At 39.2% G+C, this 17,303-nt stretch overlaps 1 protein-coding gene across 1 annotated transcript in view; it reads right to left on the minus strand.

Annotated features, from left to right (window-relative positions):
* The window catches only part of LOC126259629 (inactive tyrosine-protein kinase 7-like), a 523,717-nt gene that overhangs the window by 15,896 nt on the left and 490,518 nt on the right, over window positions 1-17,303 (minus strand). Inside the window, exons 10-14 of the mRNA XM_049956550.1 lie at window positions 9,772-9,928; window positions 9,524-9,671; window positions 9,243-9,370; window positions 8,828-9,022; window positions 157-369 (exon numbers count right to left, since the gene is read on the minus strand). Coding sequence (XP_049812507.1) covers window positions 157-369; window positions 8,828-9,022; window positions 9,243-9,370; window positions 9,524-9,671; window positions 9,772-9,928 — 841 coding nt within the window. The remainder of the gene's footprint in view (window positions 1-156; window positions 370-8,827; window positions 9,023-9,242; window positions 9,371-9,523; window positions 9,672-9,771; window positions 9,929-17,303) is intronic.

Below are 17,303 nucleotides of genomic sequence, written 5' to 3' on the forward strand. Positions count from 1 at the left end.
AATTTCATTTTTTTAGACATAAGAAAGGGCAGAGGAAGCTTAAGAATATTGGACAGAGAATTATGTATTTGTGAAATATTCTTGAATACAAAAGGAACATCTGTTGCTAACTACACAAAAATTTGACTAACAGATTAACAATGAGAAATATCTCACCTAAGAGAACTAAACTATGAAGATCCTTGCGAGAGACTGAAACTTTATCATAGCCATTTTTAGAACGCTTGCTGTGGCCAGAACTGTGGGAATGGCCAGTGTCACCTCCATCACCTTCACTCCTTGGACCTGCACCACCTGTGAGGCACAATCCTCCAGTCTCCTTTAGTTCTGTGTGTTCCCCCACAGCTTCACCATTCTCTGCCTTTGTCACTGTTGAAAGATTATAATCAAATACATATTAGTTGCACTTAGCTAGAAGTTTAAATATCTTCTTACAGTGAAGTATGCAAAACACATGAGTTTGAGAAATGTGGTACTGTCAAGTCCTTGGTGGAAATAAATAATGGAAGGAGTAAAAGTAACACTTCACCATATAGTTGAGTCATTGACCAATAAAAGTGTGAACGTAACTTTATGGAGCACAGTATAAGACATGAGAACAAGAGTGGAAATGGGTGTGGGCCAAGGGCTATCAAAGTCTGAGACCAAGGGGATTCAGTATCATATGACATGTTGTAAGGACAGCTCCCAATATAGATTTCAGAGAAGCTGGAGCTGAGGAGGGGGATCTAGGTGACATGAGCTGCGAAGCAGCCATTAAAGTTAAGTATGTTTTCTCTCCTTCTCTCCTCTCTGGCAGTGCCCATGAATTCTTTGAACATCTTTTACCCTATCAGTTCATATGAGGTGGATTGAAAAGTTCTCGAAATAACCATGAGAGGTCAGTGCTAGAGCAACGAGTTGTTCATGTGATATTCATTGGACTGTTGCCTGTAAACATGTGCCACATCAGTGCTCTTCGAAGAGAGCTGTGGTAATGATGTGTCTCTGTTGTTGTTCCCATGCAGTGAAAAAAATCGAGATTCGAGCAGTGATTGAATAAAAGGTATGAAAGCAAAGGATATTCATGCCAATTTCCAGAATATACTGGGGGACTCTGCTCCTTCATATTCACCTGTTGCCAAGTGAACAAATGAATTTAAATTTGGTCGGGAGAGCTTACATGATGACCTGCACAATGGTCGGCCAATATGTGTCACTACTCAAGAAATCATTGCAAAAGTGCACAAAATGGTCATGGAGGATCATCAATTGGTAGTGTGTGAAATTGCTCACACTTGCCAGATGTCATATGAAAGGATATATCACATTTTAACTGAATTAGAAATGAAAAAATTACCTGCAAGATGGGTGCTGTGACTCTTGACAAAACGCATGAGAATGGACGTATCGGAACAATGTTTGGCCCATTTTAGGAGAAATGAACATGGTTTTTTGCACCGCTTTGTGACCACAAATGAAACTTGGGTGCACTACTATAACTCAGACACAAAACAACAGTCAAAGAAGTGGAAACATGCTCCACCACCAAAGAAAGCAAGGACAATTCCTTTGGCAGGGGCAGTCACGGCATCAGTGTTCTGGGATACGAAGGGGATAGTGTCTGTAGATTATCTCCCCACTAGGCAAACAATTACTGGAGAGTACTATACTAACTTCCTGGTCAAACTGCAACAAAATATACACGAAAAAAGGGCAGGTTTGGCAAGGAAGAAAGTCATCTTCCATTAAGACAAAGCGCGCCCGCACACATGTGCCGCTGCCATGGCAAAATTACACAAACTACAGTATGAATTGTTGCCACACTCAACTTATTCACCTCATATGGCTCCATCAGACTTTTGTCTCTTCCCAAAACTGAAAATTTTTCTTGGTAGACGAAAATTCACTTCAAACAAAGAATTGATAGCCGGAAATGACAACTACTTTGTAGGCCTGGAGGAAACTTATTTTTGAGATGGATCAAGGGACTGGAACATTGTTGGACCAAGTGCATTATTCTACAAGGAGACTACATTAAAAAATAAAAAAAGTTTCAATGATGTAAGTACTTTTTTTCTATTCTGTTCCAAGACCTTTTCAAACTACCCACGTACCTCCATCCAATTGTGATCCTACCCCACTCCCATGCAATTATCTGCAAGCTATGTTACAGGAGTTACATAACTCGACCTTCAAGTCACCTTATTTTCTTAGGCCTCTTTCCCAGAACAGAAATCTCTTGGCTGATGAAAGTGCAGCCATCCAAAGCAAAAAAACAGAAGTTGGTTTCATGATCCTCTCTGTGTACAAAAGTACCTCTAACTGCTACTTAAATCCCTAGTCCCATCCCAAAACCTGTCGCCCAAATCCATCTTCTTCCTCTCCCCAACTACCTCCATCAAATAAGCCTTCATGCATGCACACAAATCCCTGCTCACCACCTTGGTGTGCTGCGCACAAGACGTATGTGACACGGAGAGTCTACCTTCCAAACTGCAGCACTTGAGAAAGAACTTTCATGAGAACAGGTATTCTGAGACACAGATAAGATGTGCTTTCTAATGAAGTAAAAAGAAGAGAGAAGACATATGTGAAGACGACACTAAGCACTTCGTGTTCCTTCCATACACTGGGCCACCCATGGCAAAGATTGCCAGGGTATTAGAAAATAGCAGCATTAAAACCTTCTTTCACTCACTGACTAAAATCAAGAATATGCTGGGCTCAGTGAAGAATAAACTTCAGCTGTGAGTGTGGCAAACAATACATCAGCCAGATGCAGCTATGTATATTGCAGCACTGCCCAGAACATGTAAGGAGCACTCACCTAGGCCAAACAGAGAAATCTGCAGTGGCAGAAGATAGTCTCAGTCAAAGCCATATGTTTGATTTTGAACAAACAAAGCTGCTGTACATGGCAAATGGGTTTTGGGATTTGCTCTTTAAGAGGCTGTGGAGATATGAGTCCATGATTAACTTGTCAACCAAGATAGTGATTTCCAACTTATCACCACATGGGATGTGGCAATAACAAAAATATGACAAGAACCCTCCAATGCAAAACCAGCAAAGGCAGTAGATGGAACAGACTGGCCCCACCAGGACATGACAACTCCTATTCACCATGGGCCACGACACTTTTTCTGGAGGCACATGATTGGTGCTGCCAACACAGATGAGGCAGAGGAGCCTGCAGTAGTCCACTGACTATAAAGAACCATACAGGACACAAATCTGCAAGAAGATGACAAGTAGGAAGAAATGTTGCTGAAGAATGACACCTTGACTCGGCTGATAATCCAAAAAGACTTCATTATCAAGATTTGCAGAGAAAGTACAAATCCGCAACATCTCAGCTTGTTCCTAACATGAACACCAGACAATTCTGCTGCCTACTGTGTATTACACACAAGGAACACACGGCATGTGGTCAGGGGAACTTTCATTCATCAGCACCATCTATCATGACAATGATGCACTTCCGGACAAATGTTCATAGAACCTTTTTCCTTCCATTTCCACTCATGAATCAATTCTTGCAGTTTATAGGTTTTATTAAAACTCCCTGTATAATTCATTTAGTTGCATTATAAAGTTAAGCAGATTGTAACTGTTGGTCTTGTACTTCATGATTATGAATCATTTTCAGTCTGTACATTCAAAGATAACACTGTATACAGATTTTTCTATGGGCACCACAGCAGACTGGAATGTAGCATCATTTATAAACATGGTCAACAACATCAATCAAGGAGATAGTTCATTGATATTTCCATGTGCTATGCTCAGCGCCATACTGTGTGAGAAAACAGGAAGGCAACATTTTTTTCTATTAAAATCAGCTGGTGATTTGTCTGATCACACTTAATTTTTTGCAAGTAAGGAATTTCCCCTGGAAAAGGACTTTAGTATTAATGGGTGAGAGATCCTTGTTTGTTACTAGTGTCTTGTTGGTTTTGTGCTGTTTCTCTCTATTTGATTTGTTTGATGTCCTCTCCATGAAAGAATTGCAGCAGCAAGCAAACTGTAGGGTCCTGTGTACTGCTAGGGTGACATCACAGTAAAATGCAACTGATGGCTACACAATACCAGGCAGAGAATGACTAAAGAAGCTCAAGTAATATAACAAAAAACAATTGATCCAGAAGAAAATGTTATTTATTTTCATTATATGGTAACCAGTTTCAGTTGTACAAAGACTGGCTTCAGACTAGTAACGTCTCCATTGCTGATATGGAGTTAGTGTATAGAGCTGTTGTAAATGCAAGAAGCACCTTCATGTGTTACCAATGGAGACCTACAGGTCTGAAGATAGTCTATGTGTGACTTGAAATGGTTACCATACCATAAAAAATAAAAAATACAGAATTTGCAGTCTGGACTGACTGTTTTTTGTTATATTATGATACAAGATCCCTGATGTTCTAGTTATAAGTTCAAGGAACATACAATAACTGAAAAAAAATTGTATCACCAAGAAGGAATTTTGCGACATAAACAAAAGTTGGGGCCGGCCGAAGTGGCCGTGCGGTTAAAGGCGCTGCAGTCTGGAACCGCAAGACCGCTACGGTCGCAGGTTCGAATCCTGCCTCGGGCATGGTTGTTTGTGATGTCCTTAGGTTAGTTAGGTTTAACTAGTTCTAAGTTCTAGGGGACTAATAACCTCAGCAGTTGAGTCCCATAGTGCTCAGAGCCATTTGAGCCAAACAAAAGTTGGCAGGCATGTTTCTACATCTGAAAGATGATGTCTATTTTGCACCAGTCACATAAGAGTGGCACTAGTAGTGCCACTAAGAGGATGCATCAGGTTTGCTTTAAATACATGCTGTAATGATTGTGAGTATTAACTACCTCTGAGATTGTACATGGTGAGTTGATGTCAGTCAAGAATGCCTTTAAGCCCACATAGATGTCATCATCAAGACTTCTCTAAGTTTGAACAAGGTCAAGTAATAGGGCTACGAGAAGCTGGATGTTCTTTCTGCAATATTGCAGAAAGACTGGGCAGGAATGTAGCCACTGTACATGACTGCTGGCAGGGGTGGTCACGAGAATGTATGGTCGCAAGAAGTCTGGGCTCGGATGGCCACGTCGCACTACCAAGAGGGAAGACCATTGTGGCCAGCGTATGGCTCTGGTGCATTGTACTGCACCTGCAGCAGCAATTGGAGCAGCAGATGGCACCACACTGACACAACAAACTCTTACAAATCAGTTATTTCAAATACAGCTCCGAGCCCGTCGGCCTGGAGCGTGCATTCCACTGACCCCAAACCACTGCCATTTATGATGTCATTGGTGTGAAGCGAAAGCTTGCTGAGGCAGGATGGAGGTCTGTTGTGTTTTCTGATGAAAGCTTGTTCTGCCTTAGTGCCAGTGATGCCCATGTGTTGGTTAGTAGGAGGCCAGTTGAGAGCCTGCAACCATCCTGTCTCCATGCTAGGCACACTGGACATGAGCTCGGTGTAATTATCTGAGATGTTATTTCAATTACAGCAGGAATACTCTCTTGGTTATCCCACATATCCTGACTCAAATTTGTACATCTATCTGACGACTCAACCTGTCGTGCTGCCATTCATGAACAGCATTCAGGGATAATGCTTGCCCACATAACACTGTTTTAACCCAACATATTCTACAGAGCATCAACATGTTGCCTTAGCCTGTGCTCAATCAGCATATCTGTCTCCAATCAAGCACATATGGGATATCATCAGACAACAACTCCAGCATCACCTAAAACAGCATTTACTGTCCCTGTACAGACTGAACCAGTGCAATAGGCATGGAATTATATCCCACAAACTGACATCCAGCACCTGTACAACACAATGCATGCAAGTTTGCAGGCCTGCATTCAACATTCTGGTGATTACACTGGTTGTCAAAGTACCAACATTTCACTCTTGCAATGGCTATCTCATGCTTACATTAGCCTGTGATCTTGCGATGTTAATCACTTAAATATGTAGCCTGGACAAAAGTGTGGCATCGAAATGTACAAACAACATATCTCCATCATTGCAAGGTCTTTGACTTTTTAACCTAATGGCTCGCACCATCTTGCTTGTTCAGCTTGCTGTATGACTTGCTGTAATGTGGACGTTTGTGCTTACTGATATGAAATATATCGAGTCTTACAGTCTTTCTTTTAGTGTAAGACTCGATATGTTTCATATCGGTAAGTACAAACATCCACATTACAGCAAGTCATACAGCAAGCTGAATAAGCAAGATGGCATGGGCCATTAGGTTAAAGAATCAAAGATCTTGCAATGGCGGAGATATGTTGTTCATACTTGATGACACCACAAATGTATTCTTGAAATTTCATTACTCTATATTGATTACTTTTTGGAGTTGCAATTTTTTCCATCAGTGTATTTGTTAGAAGCATTGTTGAACAAACTTAATGTTCAATTGCAAGTTGAAATTAGCAGATTACTGACTTCACTTGCAATTTTCTGTGTTAATAAATGTCTGTTGACCTGTTATTAACAGATTTGGATATTGCCTATAAAAAGTAGCTAAAGTATTTATGCTGCTAAATGAACTTTAGTTACTTTTGAGAAACAACAAGCAGAAAATAAAACACATATTCTAGTGACTAGTTATAATGTTCAAGGAAATGGCTTTTCCCTTTTGAAAGCCTCTGGGATAAATTCTGAAAGATTCTTCAAAGTCCTATGTACACATAAGCAGGCCCATTTCATACTCAATGAAACATTATTCATAGACAGAATAAAGTAAATACATATTTGTATTTATCATTGGTATGTTACAAGTGTCCAGCATGCTTCAAGGCAAGTACAGTGCTTCAGTCCGTTTATGTGATACTGAATCCATTATTGGCAGAAATGTGTAAATAATACATGTACATTCTGCCCATACATATGAGACATGCGATATTTAATCAGTAGGTGCATATGAAGATACACATATCATTTATGCAAGAAGTATCTGCTGTTTATTATTTTTCTGATTTTCATTTATATGTCAGTTTTAAGTTTTCACCTTCATGTATTTAAAGTACAGAAGAACTTCGTACTTAACATTGAAGTATAAGGAGAAGAGATTCATTCCAAATTAGTTTGGCTGCCTCATCTATGAATGATTTCACATCAAGTGAGTGTTTGCACAGAACTGCACTCTCAATCTGACACAGAAAAGTGAGCTCAAAACAGTCAAATCAGTCATCAAGAGATGGAGACGCAAGCTGAAAGGGGCAGTGCTTGTATATATCATCATCAAGTGTTGGGTATAAAATTATGTTGAGCAACATGTATGCAATTCAAGAATTCTGGAGGATTAGCCATAGAAATCAGTATCCAAATAAATTGTGTGGAGAGAGAGACCCACAGAGTGTCACTGCTGGGTTATAAACTAAACTGTTGTGTTATAAACTGAACATAAACTTTATGCATCCATTCTTGATTAATTGTTTATAGCAACAACCTTCCACTGAACGTAAGAGCACTTCCCAAGCAAGTTGTCACACAGTATAAATGCTAACACAAGTGCCTTTGTGTATTTGATGTGCAGAATGCTATTAATGTGGTCTGTATTTCAGAACACAAGTTGACACTATAGCCAGAGTGTGGTGTGCATTTAGCAGGTGGGGGCATAATCAGTGCAACACACTACACATGTTACGATCAAGTAAGAGTGATTATCATACCAAGTGGAACCTAACTGTGGAAAAAGAGAGAAGTTAAACATACATTGCGAAAACATAGCTGAAATTGGGGGTTTGTTTTTAGAAAACTCAACTTCACAAGTATCACAATAATAGAAATTCCAGGATGGAAACAATAAATAAAAATAAAGAAATGGAACTACTGACTTATACAAAAGATGATGTGCTGGATGTAACACAATTTACTAGCTTTCAGGCTAACACCATTTTTCTAGTCTAATTAAACACACCATCACAGTGACACCCAAATGTACCCACACGTGGCTGTGGTGATACTATCATACTATTAGTACAATACAAGCGTCTTCTTTATAGCATCTAATAGGTGTTGGTAACTCTCAGTTTTCACACACACACACACACACACACACACACATCCGATATTCCATACAGCATTTTTTTTAACCAAACATACTGTTCAGGAGTATGAAATATACTGAGATAATGTACGTCTTACCTTCTGAAACCACCTTTTACTTTGGATGACACTAAGTTAAAAACGTCTTATCATTAAGTACACATTAATTTCCAAAGCATCTGAAATACCTATGTCACACTCTGCATCACAGTGTGTGCAACATGTAACAATCCATGCCCTTTGAACATGTTTGGGGGCTGATGATGTAATTCCTGAGTCATAGAGACAAATCTCTAAGCTGCTGATTTCTTATATAAAGAAAGTAAAAACACTATCTCTATTGACAATAATCACAATCTGAAAATGGGTTTCCAATTACTGTCGCTTAAGTCAGAATGACATCATAATACAGAGGAGTGGAAATGAGGAAATAAATTTCTCTATTTTTACTAAACAGAATTTGAACATTAAAACCATGTAGGGAGTTCTATGCATAAAATCAATCAACTGAAACGACTCTCTCTTCATGTAGTTTATTACTTGAAATTATTTGCAGTATGGAAAGACATAGCATCTGCAATAGAAGCTACAATGCATCATATGACAGATGGAGTGAATATTGTACTACTTCTCATTTACAACTGTGCAAAATCAGTAAGAAAAAAATTCTGTTAATTGTATGAGACTAGTATTGCTCCCAAACATACCACATTACTCTCATACTGGCAAATTTCAGGTACTACAGCATTCTTAAAAGCCCAAAAACAGTACAAATGTAAGATACTTACAAAGTGTATTTGTCCCTTCTGCTCCATTTGCATCCATGTACGCTTGTTTCCTCTTGCGCCTACGATAGCGACACCAAATCATCAGGCCTATTACAAGTACCATGTATGCAGCTGCAGCTGTCAATGTTATTGTCACTGTTTTTGTCATCATTGAATCCTCATCAGACCCTTCGATTGGCCGGTACCCTTCACCACCTATTATTTTATAATTTTCATGATTTTTTGTTTTTAATTTCAGAAATATTTGACAGTATCAAGTACGATTTGATTTCACAAATTCAACAGTCTCTTTACAAACACTTATTTAAGACAATGAGATAATAATAATAATAATAATAATAATAATAATAATAATAATAATCAATAACAATAATGAAGACAGAAAATGGTAGCCCAATTTTTCAGAAGCACTCACTTTGTACATAAAGCACAACTTCTTCTCGCTTAAAACCACCACTGTTTCCTGCAGTGCATCCATACCGCCCCTCATCAGACAGCTGCACTTCCTTCACCCACAGAGTACCATTCTTTAGGACTGTAAACCTATAATTGCAATATTAAGAACATAATCAGCTATTCACAGTTATATTCGAGTGAGAGTACAAAATTTCCTTTCACCAGATAAATGACTTTATTTACAACATTGTAAAATAAAAGTACTTTCCACATTTTAAGTAAAAATTTCATTTTTTGTACCTGTCCTGCTCTAAAGCACTAAAATTGCTGTTTCTATCCCATTTGATTGTAGGTTTAGGATCACCTTCAGCTATACAATGAATCATAACAGAGTGGCCTTCATATGCTCTTGTTGGATTCTGGGGTAGTACAGTAAATTTTGGTGTCACTGGAACAGTTAATTTGAGAGTGGATTAGGCCATTATGACAGGATTATTAACTGTAAAATTGTTTGTCTTAATGCACTTAATATCTGAATGTAAACTCACCTATTACATCAATGTTTATTGTTGCATTTATAATACCCTGAGTGTTTGTTGCGACACATGTGTATCGTCCCTTATCATTCATAGTAACTCTAGTAAAAACTAACGTGCCATTGTGGTCTTGCACATGCTTTGGAAGTTCAAACATATTTTCTCCCTCCTAGATGAAACAAAAAATGCATTAAAAATATAATCATTAAGCACTGATTAAATCAATTATAGAGTTAATTAGGAGTAGCTACAGAGTAAGGGAATGGTAATGGGGAGAAGCCAACTATTTTCTCCTATTTATGTGTTTAAACTGAAGTTTTCCAGAAACTTACAGAATCTCGTATTTAGGTACCATCAAAACCTGTTGATGAAATAAATTTTTATTCATTACCAGTTTAAACAAAAATTCTCACCATAAAAAATAAAATTATGCAATGTGATCTACCTATTTTCTATCAATAAAACATCCACTAGTCGGTACTACAGATCAGAAGTGAGCTCCGTATACTCACTTTAAACTCACCAGCATGTCCTATGACATCATCTCTAATCTCGCAATCTCCATATGCCCAGAGACTCAATTCGCAAATCTCCCTGCCCCTGCCCACTTAATCTTAAACTCATCACTTGAGTCTTGTGGGGTACAAGTGGACTGAGTCTTGTGGGGTACATGTGGACTCTACCAGTTTTGACAGGTGAGCTAGTACATGAGTTTGCAAGTATAATCAAGTACTTGTGGCATTGCTGCTACATTGGTTGGGCATAAGGCTATTATACCACTACACTGACAGATGAGTGAGCTGTGAATATTGTTCAGTAATGATGATCATTATTATTATTATTATCATCATCATCATCTGCAATGGGAGTCTATTGGATCATGCAAAGTTACTGTGTTTCATCTTCAAGATTCCCAAGCAGCACTCATTTCTTCTCCACTGATTGTTTTTCTTTCTTCAGTCCACTTTGTCTCTGGTCTGTAGGTTATGTCATTCTCTGCAAATACTTCCTATTTACTAATTTTTGTCTGCATGAGGTTCTGCTGTGTGTGTGTGTGTGCGCGCGTGAGTGAAAGTGAAAGAGAGAGAGAGAGAGATGGTGTAAATATGTATCTATGTATATAAAACTGTGTATCCAGAATGAGATTTTCACTCTGCAGCAGAGTATGCGCTGATATGAAACTTCCTGGCAGATTAAAACTGTGTGCCGGAACGAGACTCGAACTTGAGACTTTGTCTTTCACGGGTAAGTGCTCTACCATCTAAGCTACCCAAGCACGACTCACACTCCTTCCTCACAGCTTATAACTATGTATGTATTTATGCACGCATGTGTATATGCATATGTATGTGTGTATGTATGTGTATATATGTACATGTGCGTGTATATGTATAAAACTGTGTTTTGAAGACTGCTGTAAATGTATTTTAATATATGATCTCAAATCAGAGAATATCCAACAGTTACAATGGTGATTAATTATTGAGAAAATTTACATCAGTCTTTCAAAAAGACAACTGCCATGGATATATTTGACATAATTGATATTGTTTCACCAAAGTTACAGATCCTCAGTTTCATTCAATGTTTGAGATGATATTCAGCTTTGAATAACAAACATAAACATTACATAAAGTTATTCTGGATCTCCAGTACAAATAAATACACATAATCACTTTAATATGGTCTTCAGTGTTGCCACTATGCCACTATTCAAAACAAAAATACAGTGTCATCTGAAGTGACACATTAGCTATCAGACCAACCATTCTTTTCTTGCATGGATTCTTAGTAAATGCTTTGTCCATAACAAACTGTTTGTCAAGTTCTGTGATGGATTAGATAATATATATTTAAAAAAATTATCAATTTACACTTCATCACATTTCAATGGCCATGGCATTACCGTTTGGAAGATTAAAATGTAAACATTTCAAAGTACACCTTGATGATGATTGCATGACCATTGAAACATTCAGTGATGTTTAAAATAAAAGTGACTGAAGAAGTATAATGTTCTAACTGCATGTGTCTGTAGAATGAATATTTTCTGACACTACCTGCAGTACCCCAAAGATTATACCACAGGACAGTACTGAGTGAAAGTAAGCTAGCAATTTAATATACTAATCCCCACTCTAAATTTAGTTCCATTTTGTAGTACCATTTGTTAATGTGACCCTCTGTTTTCTGTTGTTGATACATCACTCCATCCATGCCTTTAAAACCACAATTTTCGAATTTGTCTAGCAGAATTTCATGATATAAAATCAAAGGGCTTGCCAATGTCATGCTATGATTTCCTTGTTTTTGTTTAGTGGTATCTTATCAAATAACTCCCACTTTATAAAATTATGCAATAGAAAGAGTGACTCTCCTTCCATAATTTGTCAGAATATATGGACTCTAAGATGTAAATTCTGGTTAACACTAATGTCTGCAAATCCCCCACCTACAATACTGACAGTGTACAAGTCCCTATCAAAGTTAACAATGATGTTATCTATACATGCTCCATCACGTGTGTCATTTCTATTGCTACAATATAGATTGAACGTTCTGAGGAGGTTGAAAAAATCCTTTGTGTCTTGCTCACAATCATTTCCCATTTCTATATTGAAGTCCCCACAGAGAGCAATTTTTGATTTAGTAATGTATGTGCATAGTTTGAAGTATCAGATAAAAATAGCAGCTGAGTAGTGTAAGACAGAGAGCAAAGGCTTTTTTCGCTGTGTGTGTGTGTGTGTGTGTGTGTGTGTCAAGCTGACCACAGCTGTTGTAAGTGGTCCTTGACAACCTGGATACTGGCATTGGTGCAGAGTTGATGTCCAAGCTGGCACCATACATTTTACATCGTGGACAGATATGAGGATCTTCCTGACCACAGAAGTATCAGACAGTAGACAGTCGACAGGGACATGTGACATGTAGATGAGTACTGTCCTGCTGAAAAATGTTATCATGATGTTGTTGCTTTGGAGGTAATGCATGAGGACGCAGGACGTCTGTGACATATCTGTGACACACCATTGTGCCATCAAAGTTCCCTAAATCACTGTCAGCTGTGTCTTGAAGTCATACCCAATGACTCCCCATAGCAGACAAAAGGAGCAGCCCCGCTGTGCATTTCCTCTCTCCAGGTGTGACATCTTCATTCCATTCACAGCGATGTCTACATGTGGCACTGTTCATGCCCCTTATGCACTGAGGCGAAAAAAGTTATAGGATAGCAATACGCATCTAAATAGATGGCAATAGTATAGTGCACACATCTAGAAAAGAGCAGTGCACTGGCGGAGCTGTCATTTGTAATCAGGTCATTCTTGTTAAAAGTTTTCCATTGTGGTTATGGCTGTGTGATGGGAATTGGTAGATAAATGGTAGTTAGAGCTAGATGCATGGGACATACCATTTTGGAAATCATTAGAGAATTCAATGTTCCAAGATCCACAGTGTCAATAGTGTTCCAAGAATACCAAATTTCATGCATAACATCTCACCACACACAACAGAATGGCTGACAACCTTTACTTAGCAACAAGAACAGCAGCATTTGCATAGTTATCAGTGCCAACAGACAAGCAACAATGTGTGAAATAACCACAGATATCAATGTGGGACATACAACAAATGAATCTGTGTGGTGAAATTTAACATTAATGGGCTATGGCAGCAGACAATCAATGTGAGTACCTTTGCTAACAGCATGACATCATCTGCAGCACCTCTCCTGGGCCTGTGACCATATTGGTTGGACTCTAGATGACTGGAAAACCATGACTTGGTCAGATGAGCCCTGATTTCAATTGGTAAGAGCTGGTGGTAGGGTTTGAGTGTGGTGCACGCAACACAAAGCCAAGGACCCAAGTTGTCAACAAGGCATTGTGCAAGCTGGTGGTGGCTCCATTACAGCGTGGGCTGTGTTCACTTGGAATGGAGTGGTTCCTCTGGTGTGCTCGGCCCCTTGGAGACCATTTGCAGCCTTTCAAAGCCTTCATGTTTCCAGACAACAATGGAACTTTTATGGATGAAATACATCATGTCACCGTGCCACAACTGTTCTCGATTAGTCTGAAGAACATTCTAGACAATTCAAGCAAATGATCTGTCCATCCAGATTTCCCAACATTGAATCATGTCAAACATTTATGGAATGTAATCAGAGATCAGTTCATGCATGAAATCCTGCTTGGCAACACTTTCATAATTATGGACAGCTTAGAGGCAGCATGGATCAGTAATTCTGCAAGGGACTTCCAACGACTTATTGAGTCCATACCATGTTGAGTTGTTACACTGTGATGGGCAAAAGGAGGGCCAAAGCAACATTAGCATGTATCCCATGACTTTTGACACCTCAGTCTATATCATACCCAGCAAATGAATAACGCTAATACATTCTGGTGGCCATTATAGCTGCAGAGAGGACTGCAGTTCTGATTATTTTCACACACGCCAATGGTTTGTACATCTACAAAGTTACACTGACATCAAGAAACGTCTTCTTGGTGCTTCATTTTGCTTGTCAGGCAGTATACAAATATATGGAAACATCTCTTTATCTGATAGAAAAGAAAAAAATAAAAAGATGTTTTGACAACATACGAATGAAACTGATATAGGGAAATTTATTGATAAAGAAAGTAAAAGTAAATGACATACCTCACCCTGTGAAAGAAACTGTTATCTATAGAACACAATGAATGAATGAATGAATGAATGCCCAAAGCAGCTGCAGAAAAATTTTGAGCTATTACTACACAAACTACACTGACAGAAATGAAAAGTGTTACATCTTATGCAACTTAGCTGGATGCTGCCAAACTGATACTCCAGTATTTTCATGCCTGTGAAATATGTTGATTAAAATTTCATCCTTATGCAAGCCGTTTCAGTTTTAAAAAAGTGGTTCATTCCTACAGATGAACAATGATGTAAGTACATGGTGACTGGGTATGCCCAGCATTACTGAATCATTGTCATGAGGGACATGGACGTATCTTTGACGGATTATGCAGACAGTTGCCTGCCATGCAGAGATGAACTCACAATGACAGTGTGGCGAGAAGATTAGCCATGGATCCTGCAGAGGGTCATTATAAATCATCAGGAATGGATTACTGGAAGCTAGGTTGATATCTAGAGTTGCAATGCATTGTTTGCTGCTGACATCATACCACAAACAATAGAGACTTGCATGGTGTACAGCCAGAGTCAACTGGGCCACTGAAAGTCATTCTGTGGTATTTATCGATGAGTCTTATTTCTGTTCATAGATGAACTGGTGAAAGATCACAGGAAGCAGAGATCTTCAAAACCCATATCACTTCAATTTTCTCATGGTGTGGATAGCTGTTGGATATGACAACAGAACTGATTTTGGTAATTGTTGGAGGAAGGCTAAATACTTGCTTGTATGTAGCAAGAATTGTAATCTCTATGGTCACATCTTTCATCACATTTTTCAGCAGAATAATACAGTTCACACATTCCTCAAATGTAAGGATCATTGCCTGACCTCCCATTTCCCTGGTTTGTCACCCATAGAGGACGTTTGTGATGTGATGGGAAGACACATGCCTTCATGTCATCTTCCCACTGTCAGTCATCATGCCTCACAAACATATTCTTCAAGTATGGCAAGAAATGTCTCAGGATAATATTTGGGGTCTGTTTCTTTGCATGCAACAATAATACAAGAGTATATTCATATCTGTGGGGGAGGGATACACCTCACACTGAGGTTGGTGATGGGCATCAGTTCCAAATGGAATGAAAGTTAATCATTTAATTCCTACTGGGGGTGAACATCTCATCAAACTTTGATATACACTGAAGAGCCAATGAAACTGGTACAGCTGCCTAATATTGTGTAGGGCCCCCACAGAAGTCCCACACCACAACATAGCATGGACTCGACTAATGTCTGAAAAAGTGCTGGCACGAATTGACACCTTGAATCCTGCAGGGCCATCCACAAATCCATAAGACTGCGAAGGGTTGGAGGTCTCTTCTGAACAGCATGTTGCAAGGCATCCCAGATATGCTCAATAATGTTCATGTCGGGAGAGTCTGGTGGCCAGCAGAAGTGTTTAAACTCAGAAGAGTGTTCCTGGAGCCACTCTGTAGAAATTCAGGACTTTTGGGGTGCCACATTGGTTGGGAAGGGAGTGAGACAGTAATGTAGTCGAATTAAGTTGGGTGATGCTGAGGGAATTAGATTAGGAAATGAGACACTTAAAGTAGTAAAGGAGTTTTGTTATTTGGGGAGCAAAATAACTGATGATGGTCGAAGTAGAGAGGATATCAAATGTAGACTGGCAATGGCAAGGAAAGCGTTCCTGAAGAAAAGAATTTGTTAACATCGAGTACAGATTTAAGTGTCAGGAAGTCGTTTCTGAAAGTATTTGTATGGAGCGAAGCCATTTATGGAAGTGAGACGTGGACGATAACTAGTTTGGACAAGAAGAGAATAGAAGCTTTCGAAATGTGGTGCTACAGAAGAATGCTGAAGATTACATGGGTAGATCATATAACTAATGAGGAGGTATTGAATAGGATTGGGGAGAAGAGAAGTTTGTGGCACAACTTGACCAGAAGAAGGGATCGGTTGGTAGGACATGTTCTGAGGCATCAAGGGATCACAAATTTAGTATTGGAGGGCAGTGTGGAGGGTAAAAATCGTAGAGGGAGACCAAGAGATGAATACACTAAACAGATTCTGAAGGATGTAGGTTGCAGTAGGTACTGGGAGATGAAGAAGCTTGCACAGGATAGAGTAGAATGGAGAGCTGCATAAAACCAGTCTCAGGACTGAAGACCACAACAACAACATCATTGTCCTGCTGGAATTGCCCAAGTCCATCAGAATGCACAATGGACATGAATGGATGCAAGTAAGCAGACAGAATGTTTACATATCTGTCACCTCTCAGAGTTGTATCAAGACGTATCAGGGGGCCTGTATCACTCCAACTGCCCACACTCCACACCATTACAGAGCCTCCACTGCTTGAACAGTCCCCTATTGACAAGCAGGGTCCATAGATCATGAGTTGTCTCCATACCTGTACACATCCATTTGCTCAATACAATTTGAAATGAGAGTCATCCAACCAGTCAACAAGTTTTCAGTCATCCAACCAGTCAACAAGTTTTCGTCATCAACAGTCCAATGTCAGTACAGATAGGCACAGGCAAGATGTAAAGCTTTGTGTTGTGCAGTCATCTAGAGTACATGAGTGGACCTTCGGCTCCGAAAGCCCATATCGATGATATTTCATTCAATGGCTCACACACTGACACTTGTTGATGGTCCAGCATTGAAATCTGCAGTAATTTGCAGAAGGGTTGCACTTCTGCGACACTGAATGATTGTCTTCAGACATTGTTCTTGCAGGATCTTTTTCCGGCTGCAGCATTGTCAGAGATTTCATGTTTTATCAGATTCCTGATATTAACGGTAGACTCGTGAAATGGTTGTATGGGAAAATCCACACTTGATCGCAACCTCTGAGATGCTGTGTGCCATAGTTCATGCACCA

Source organism: Schistocerca nitens, chromosome 5 (assembly GCF_023898315.1).
Source record: "Schistocerca nitens isolate TAMUIC-IGC-003100 chromosome 5, iqSchNite1.1, whole genome shotgun sequence".
NCBI lineage: Eukaryota > Metazoa > Arthropoda > Insecta > Orthoptera > Acrididae > Schistocerca > Schistocerca nitens.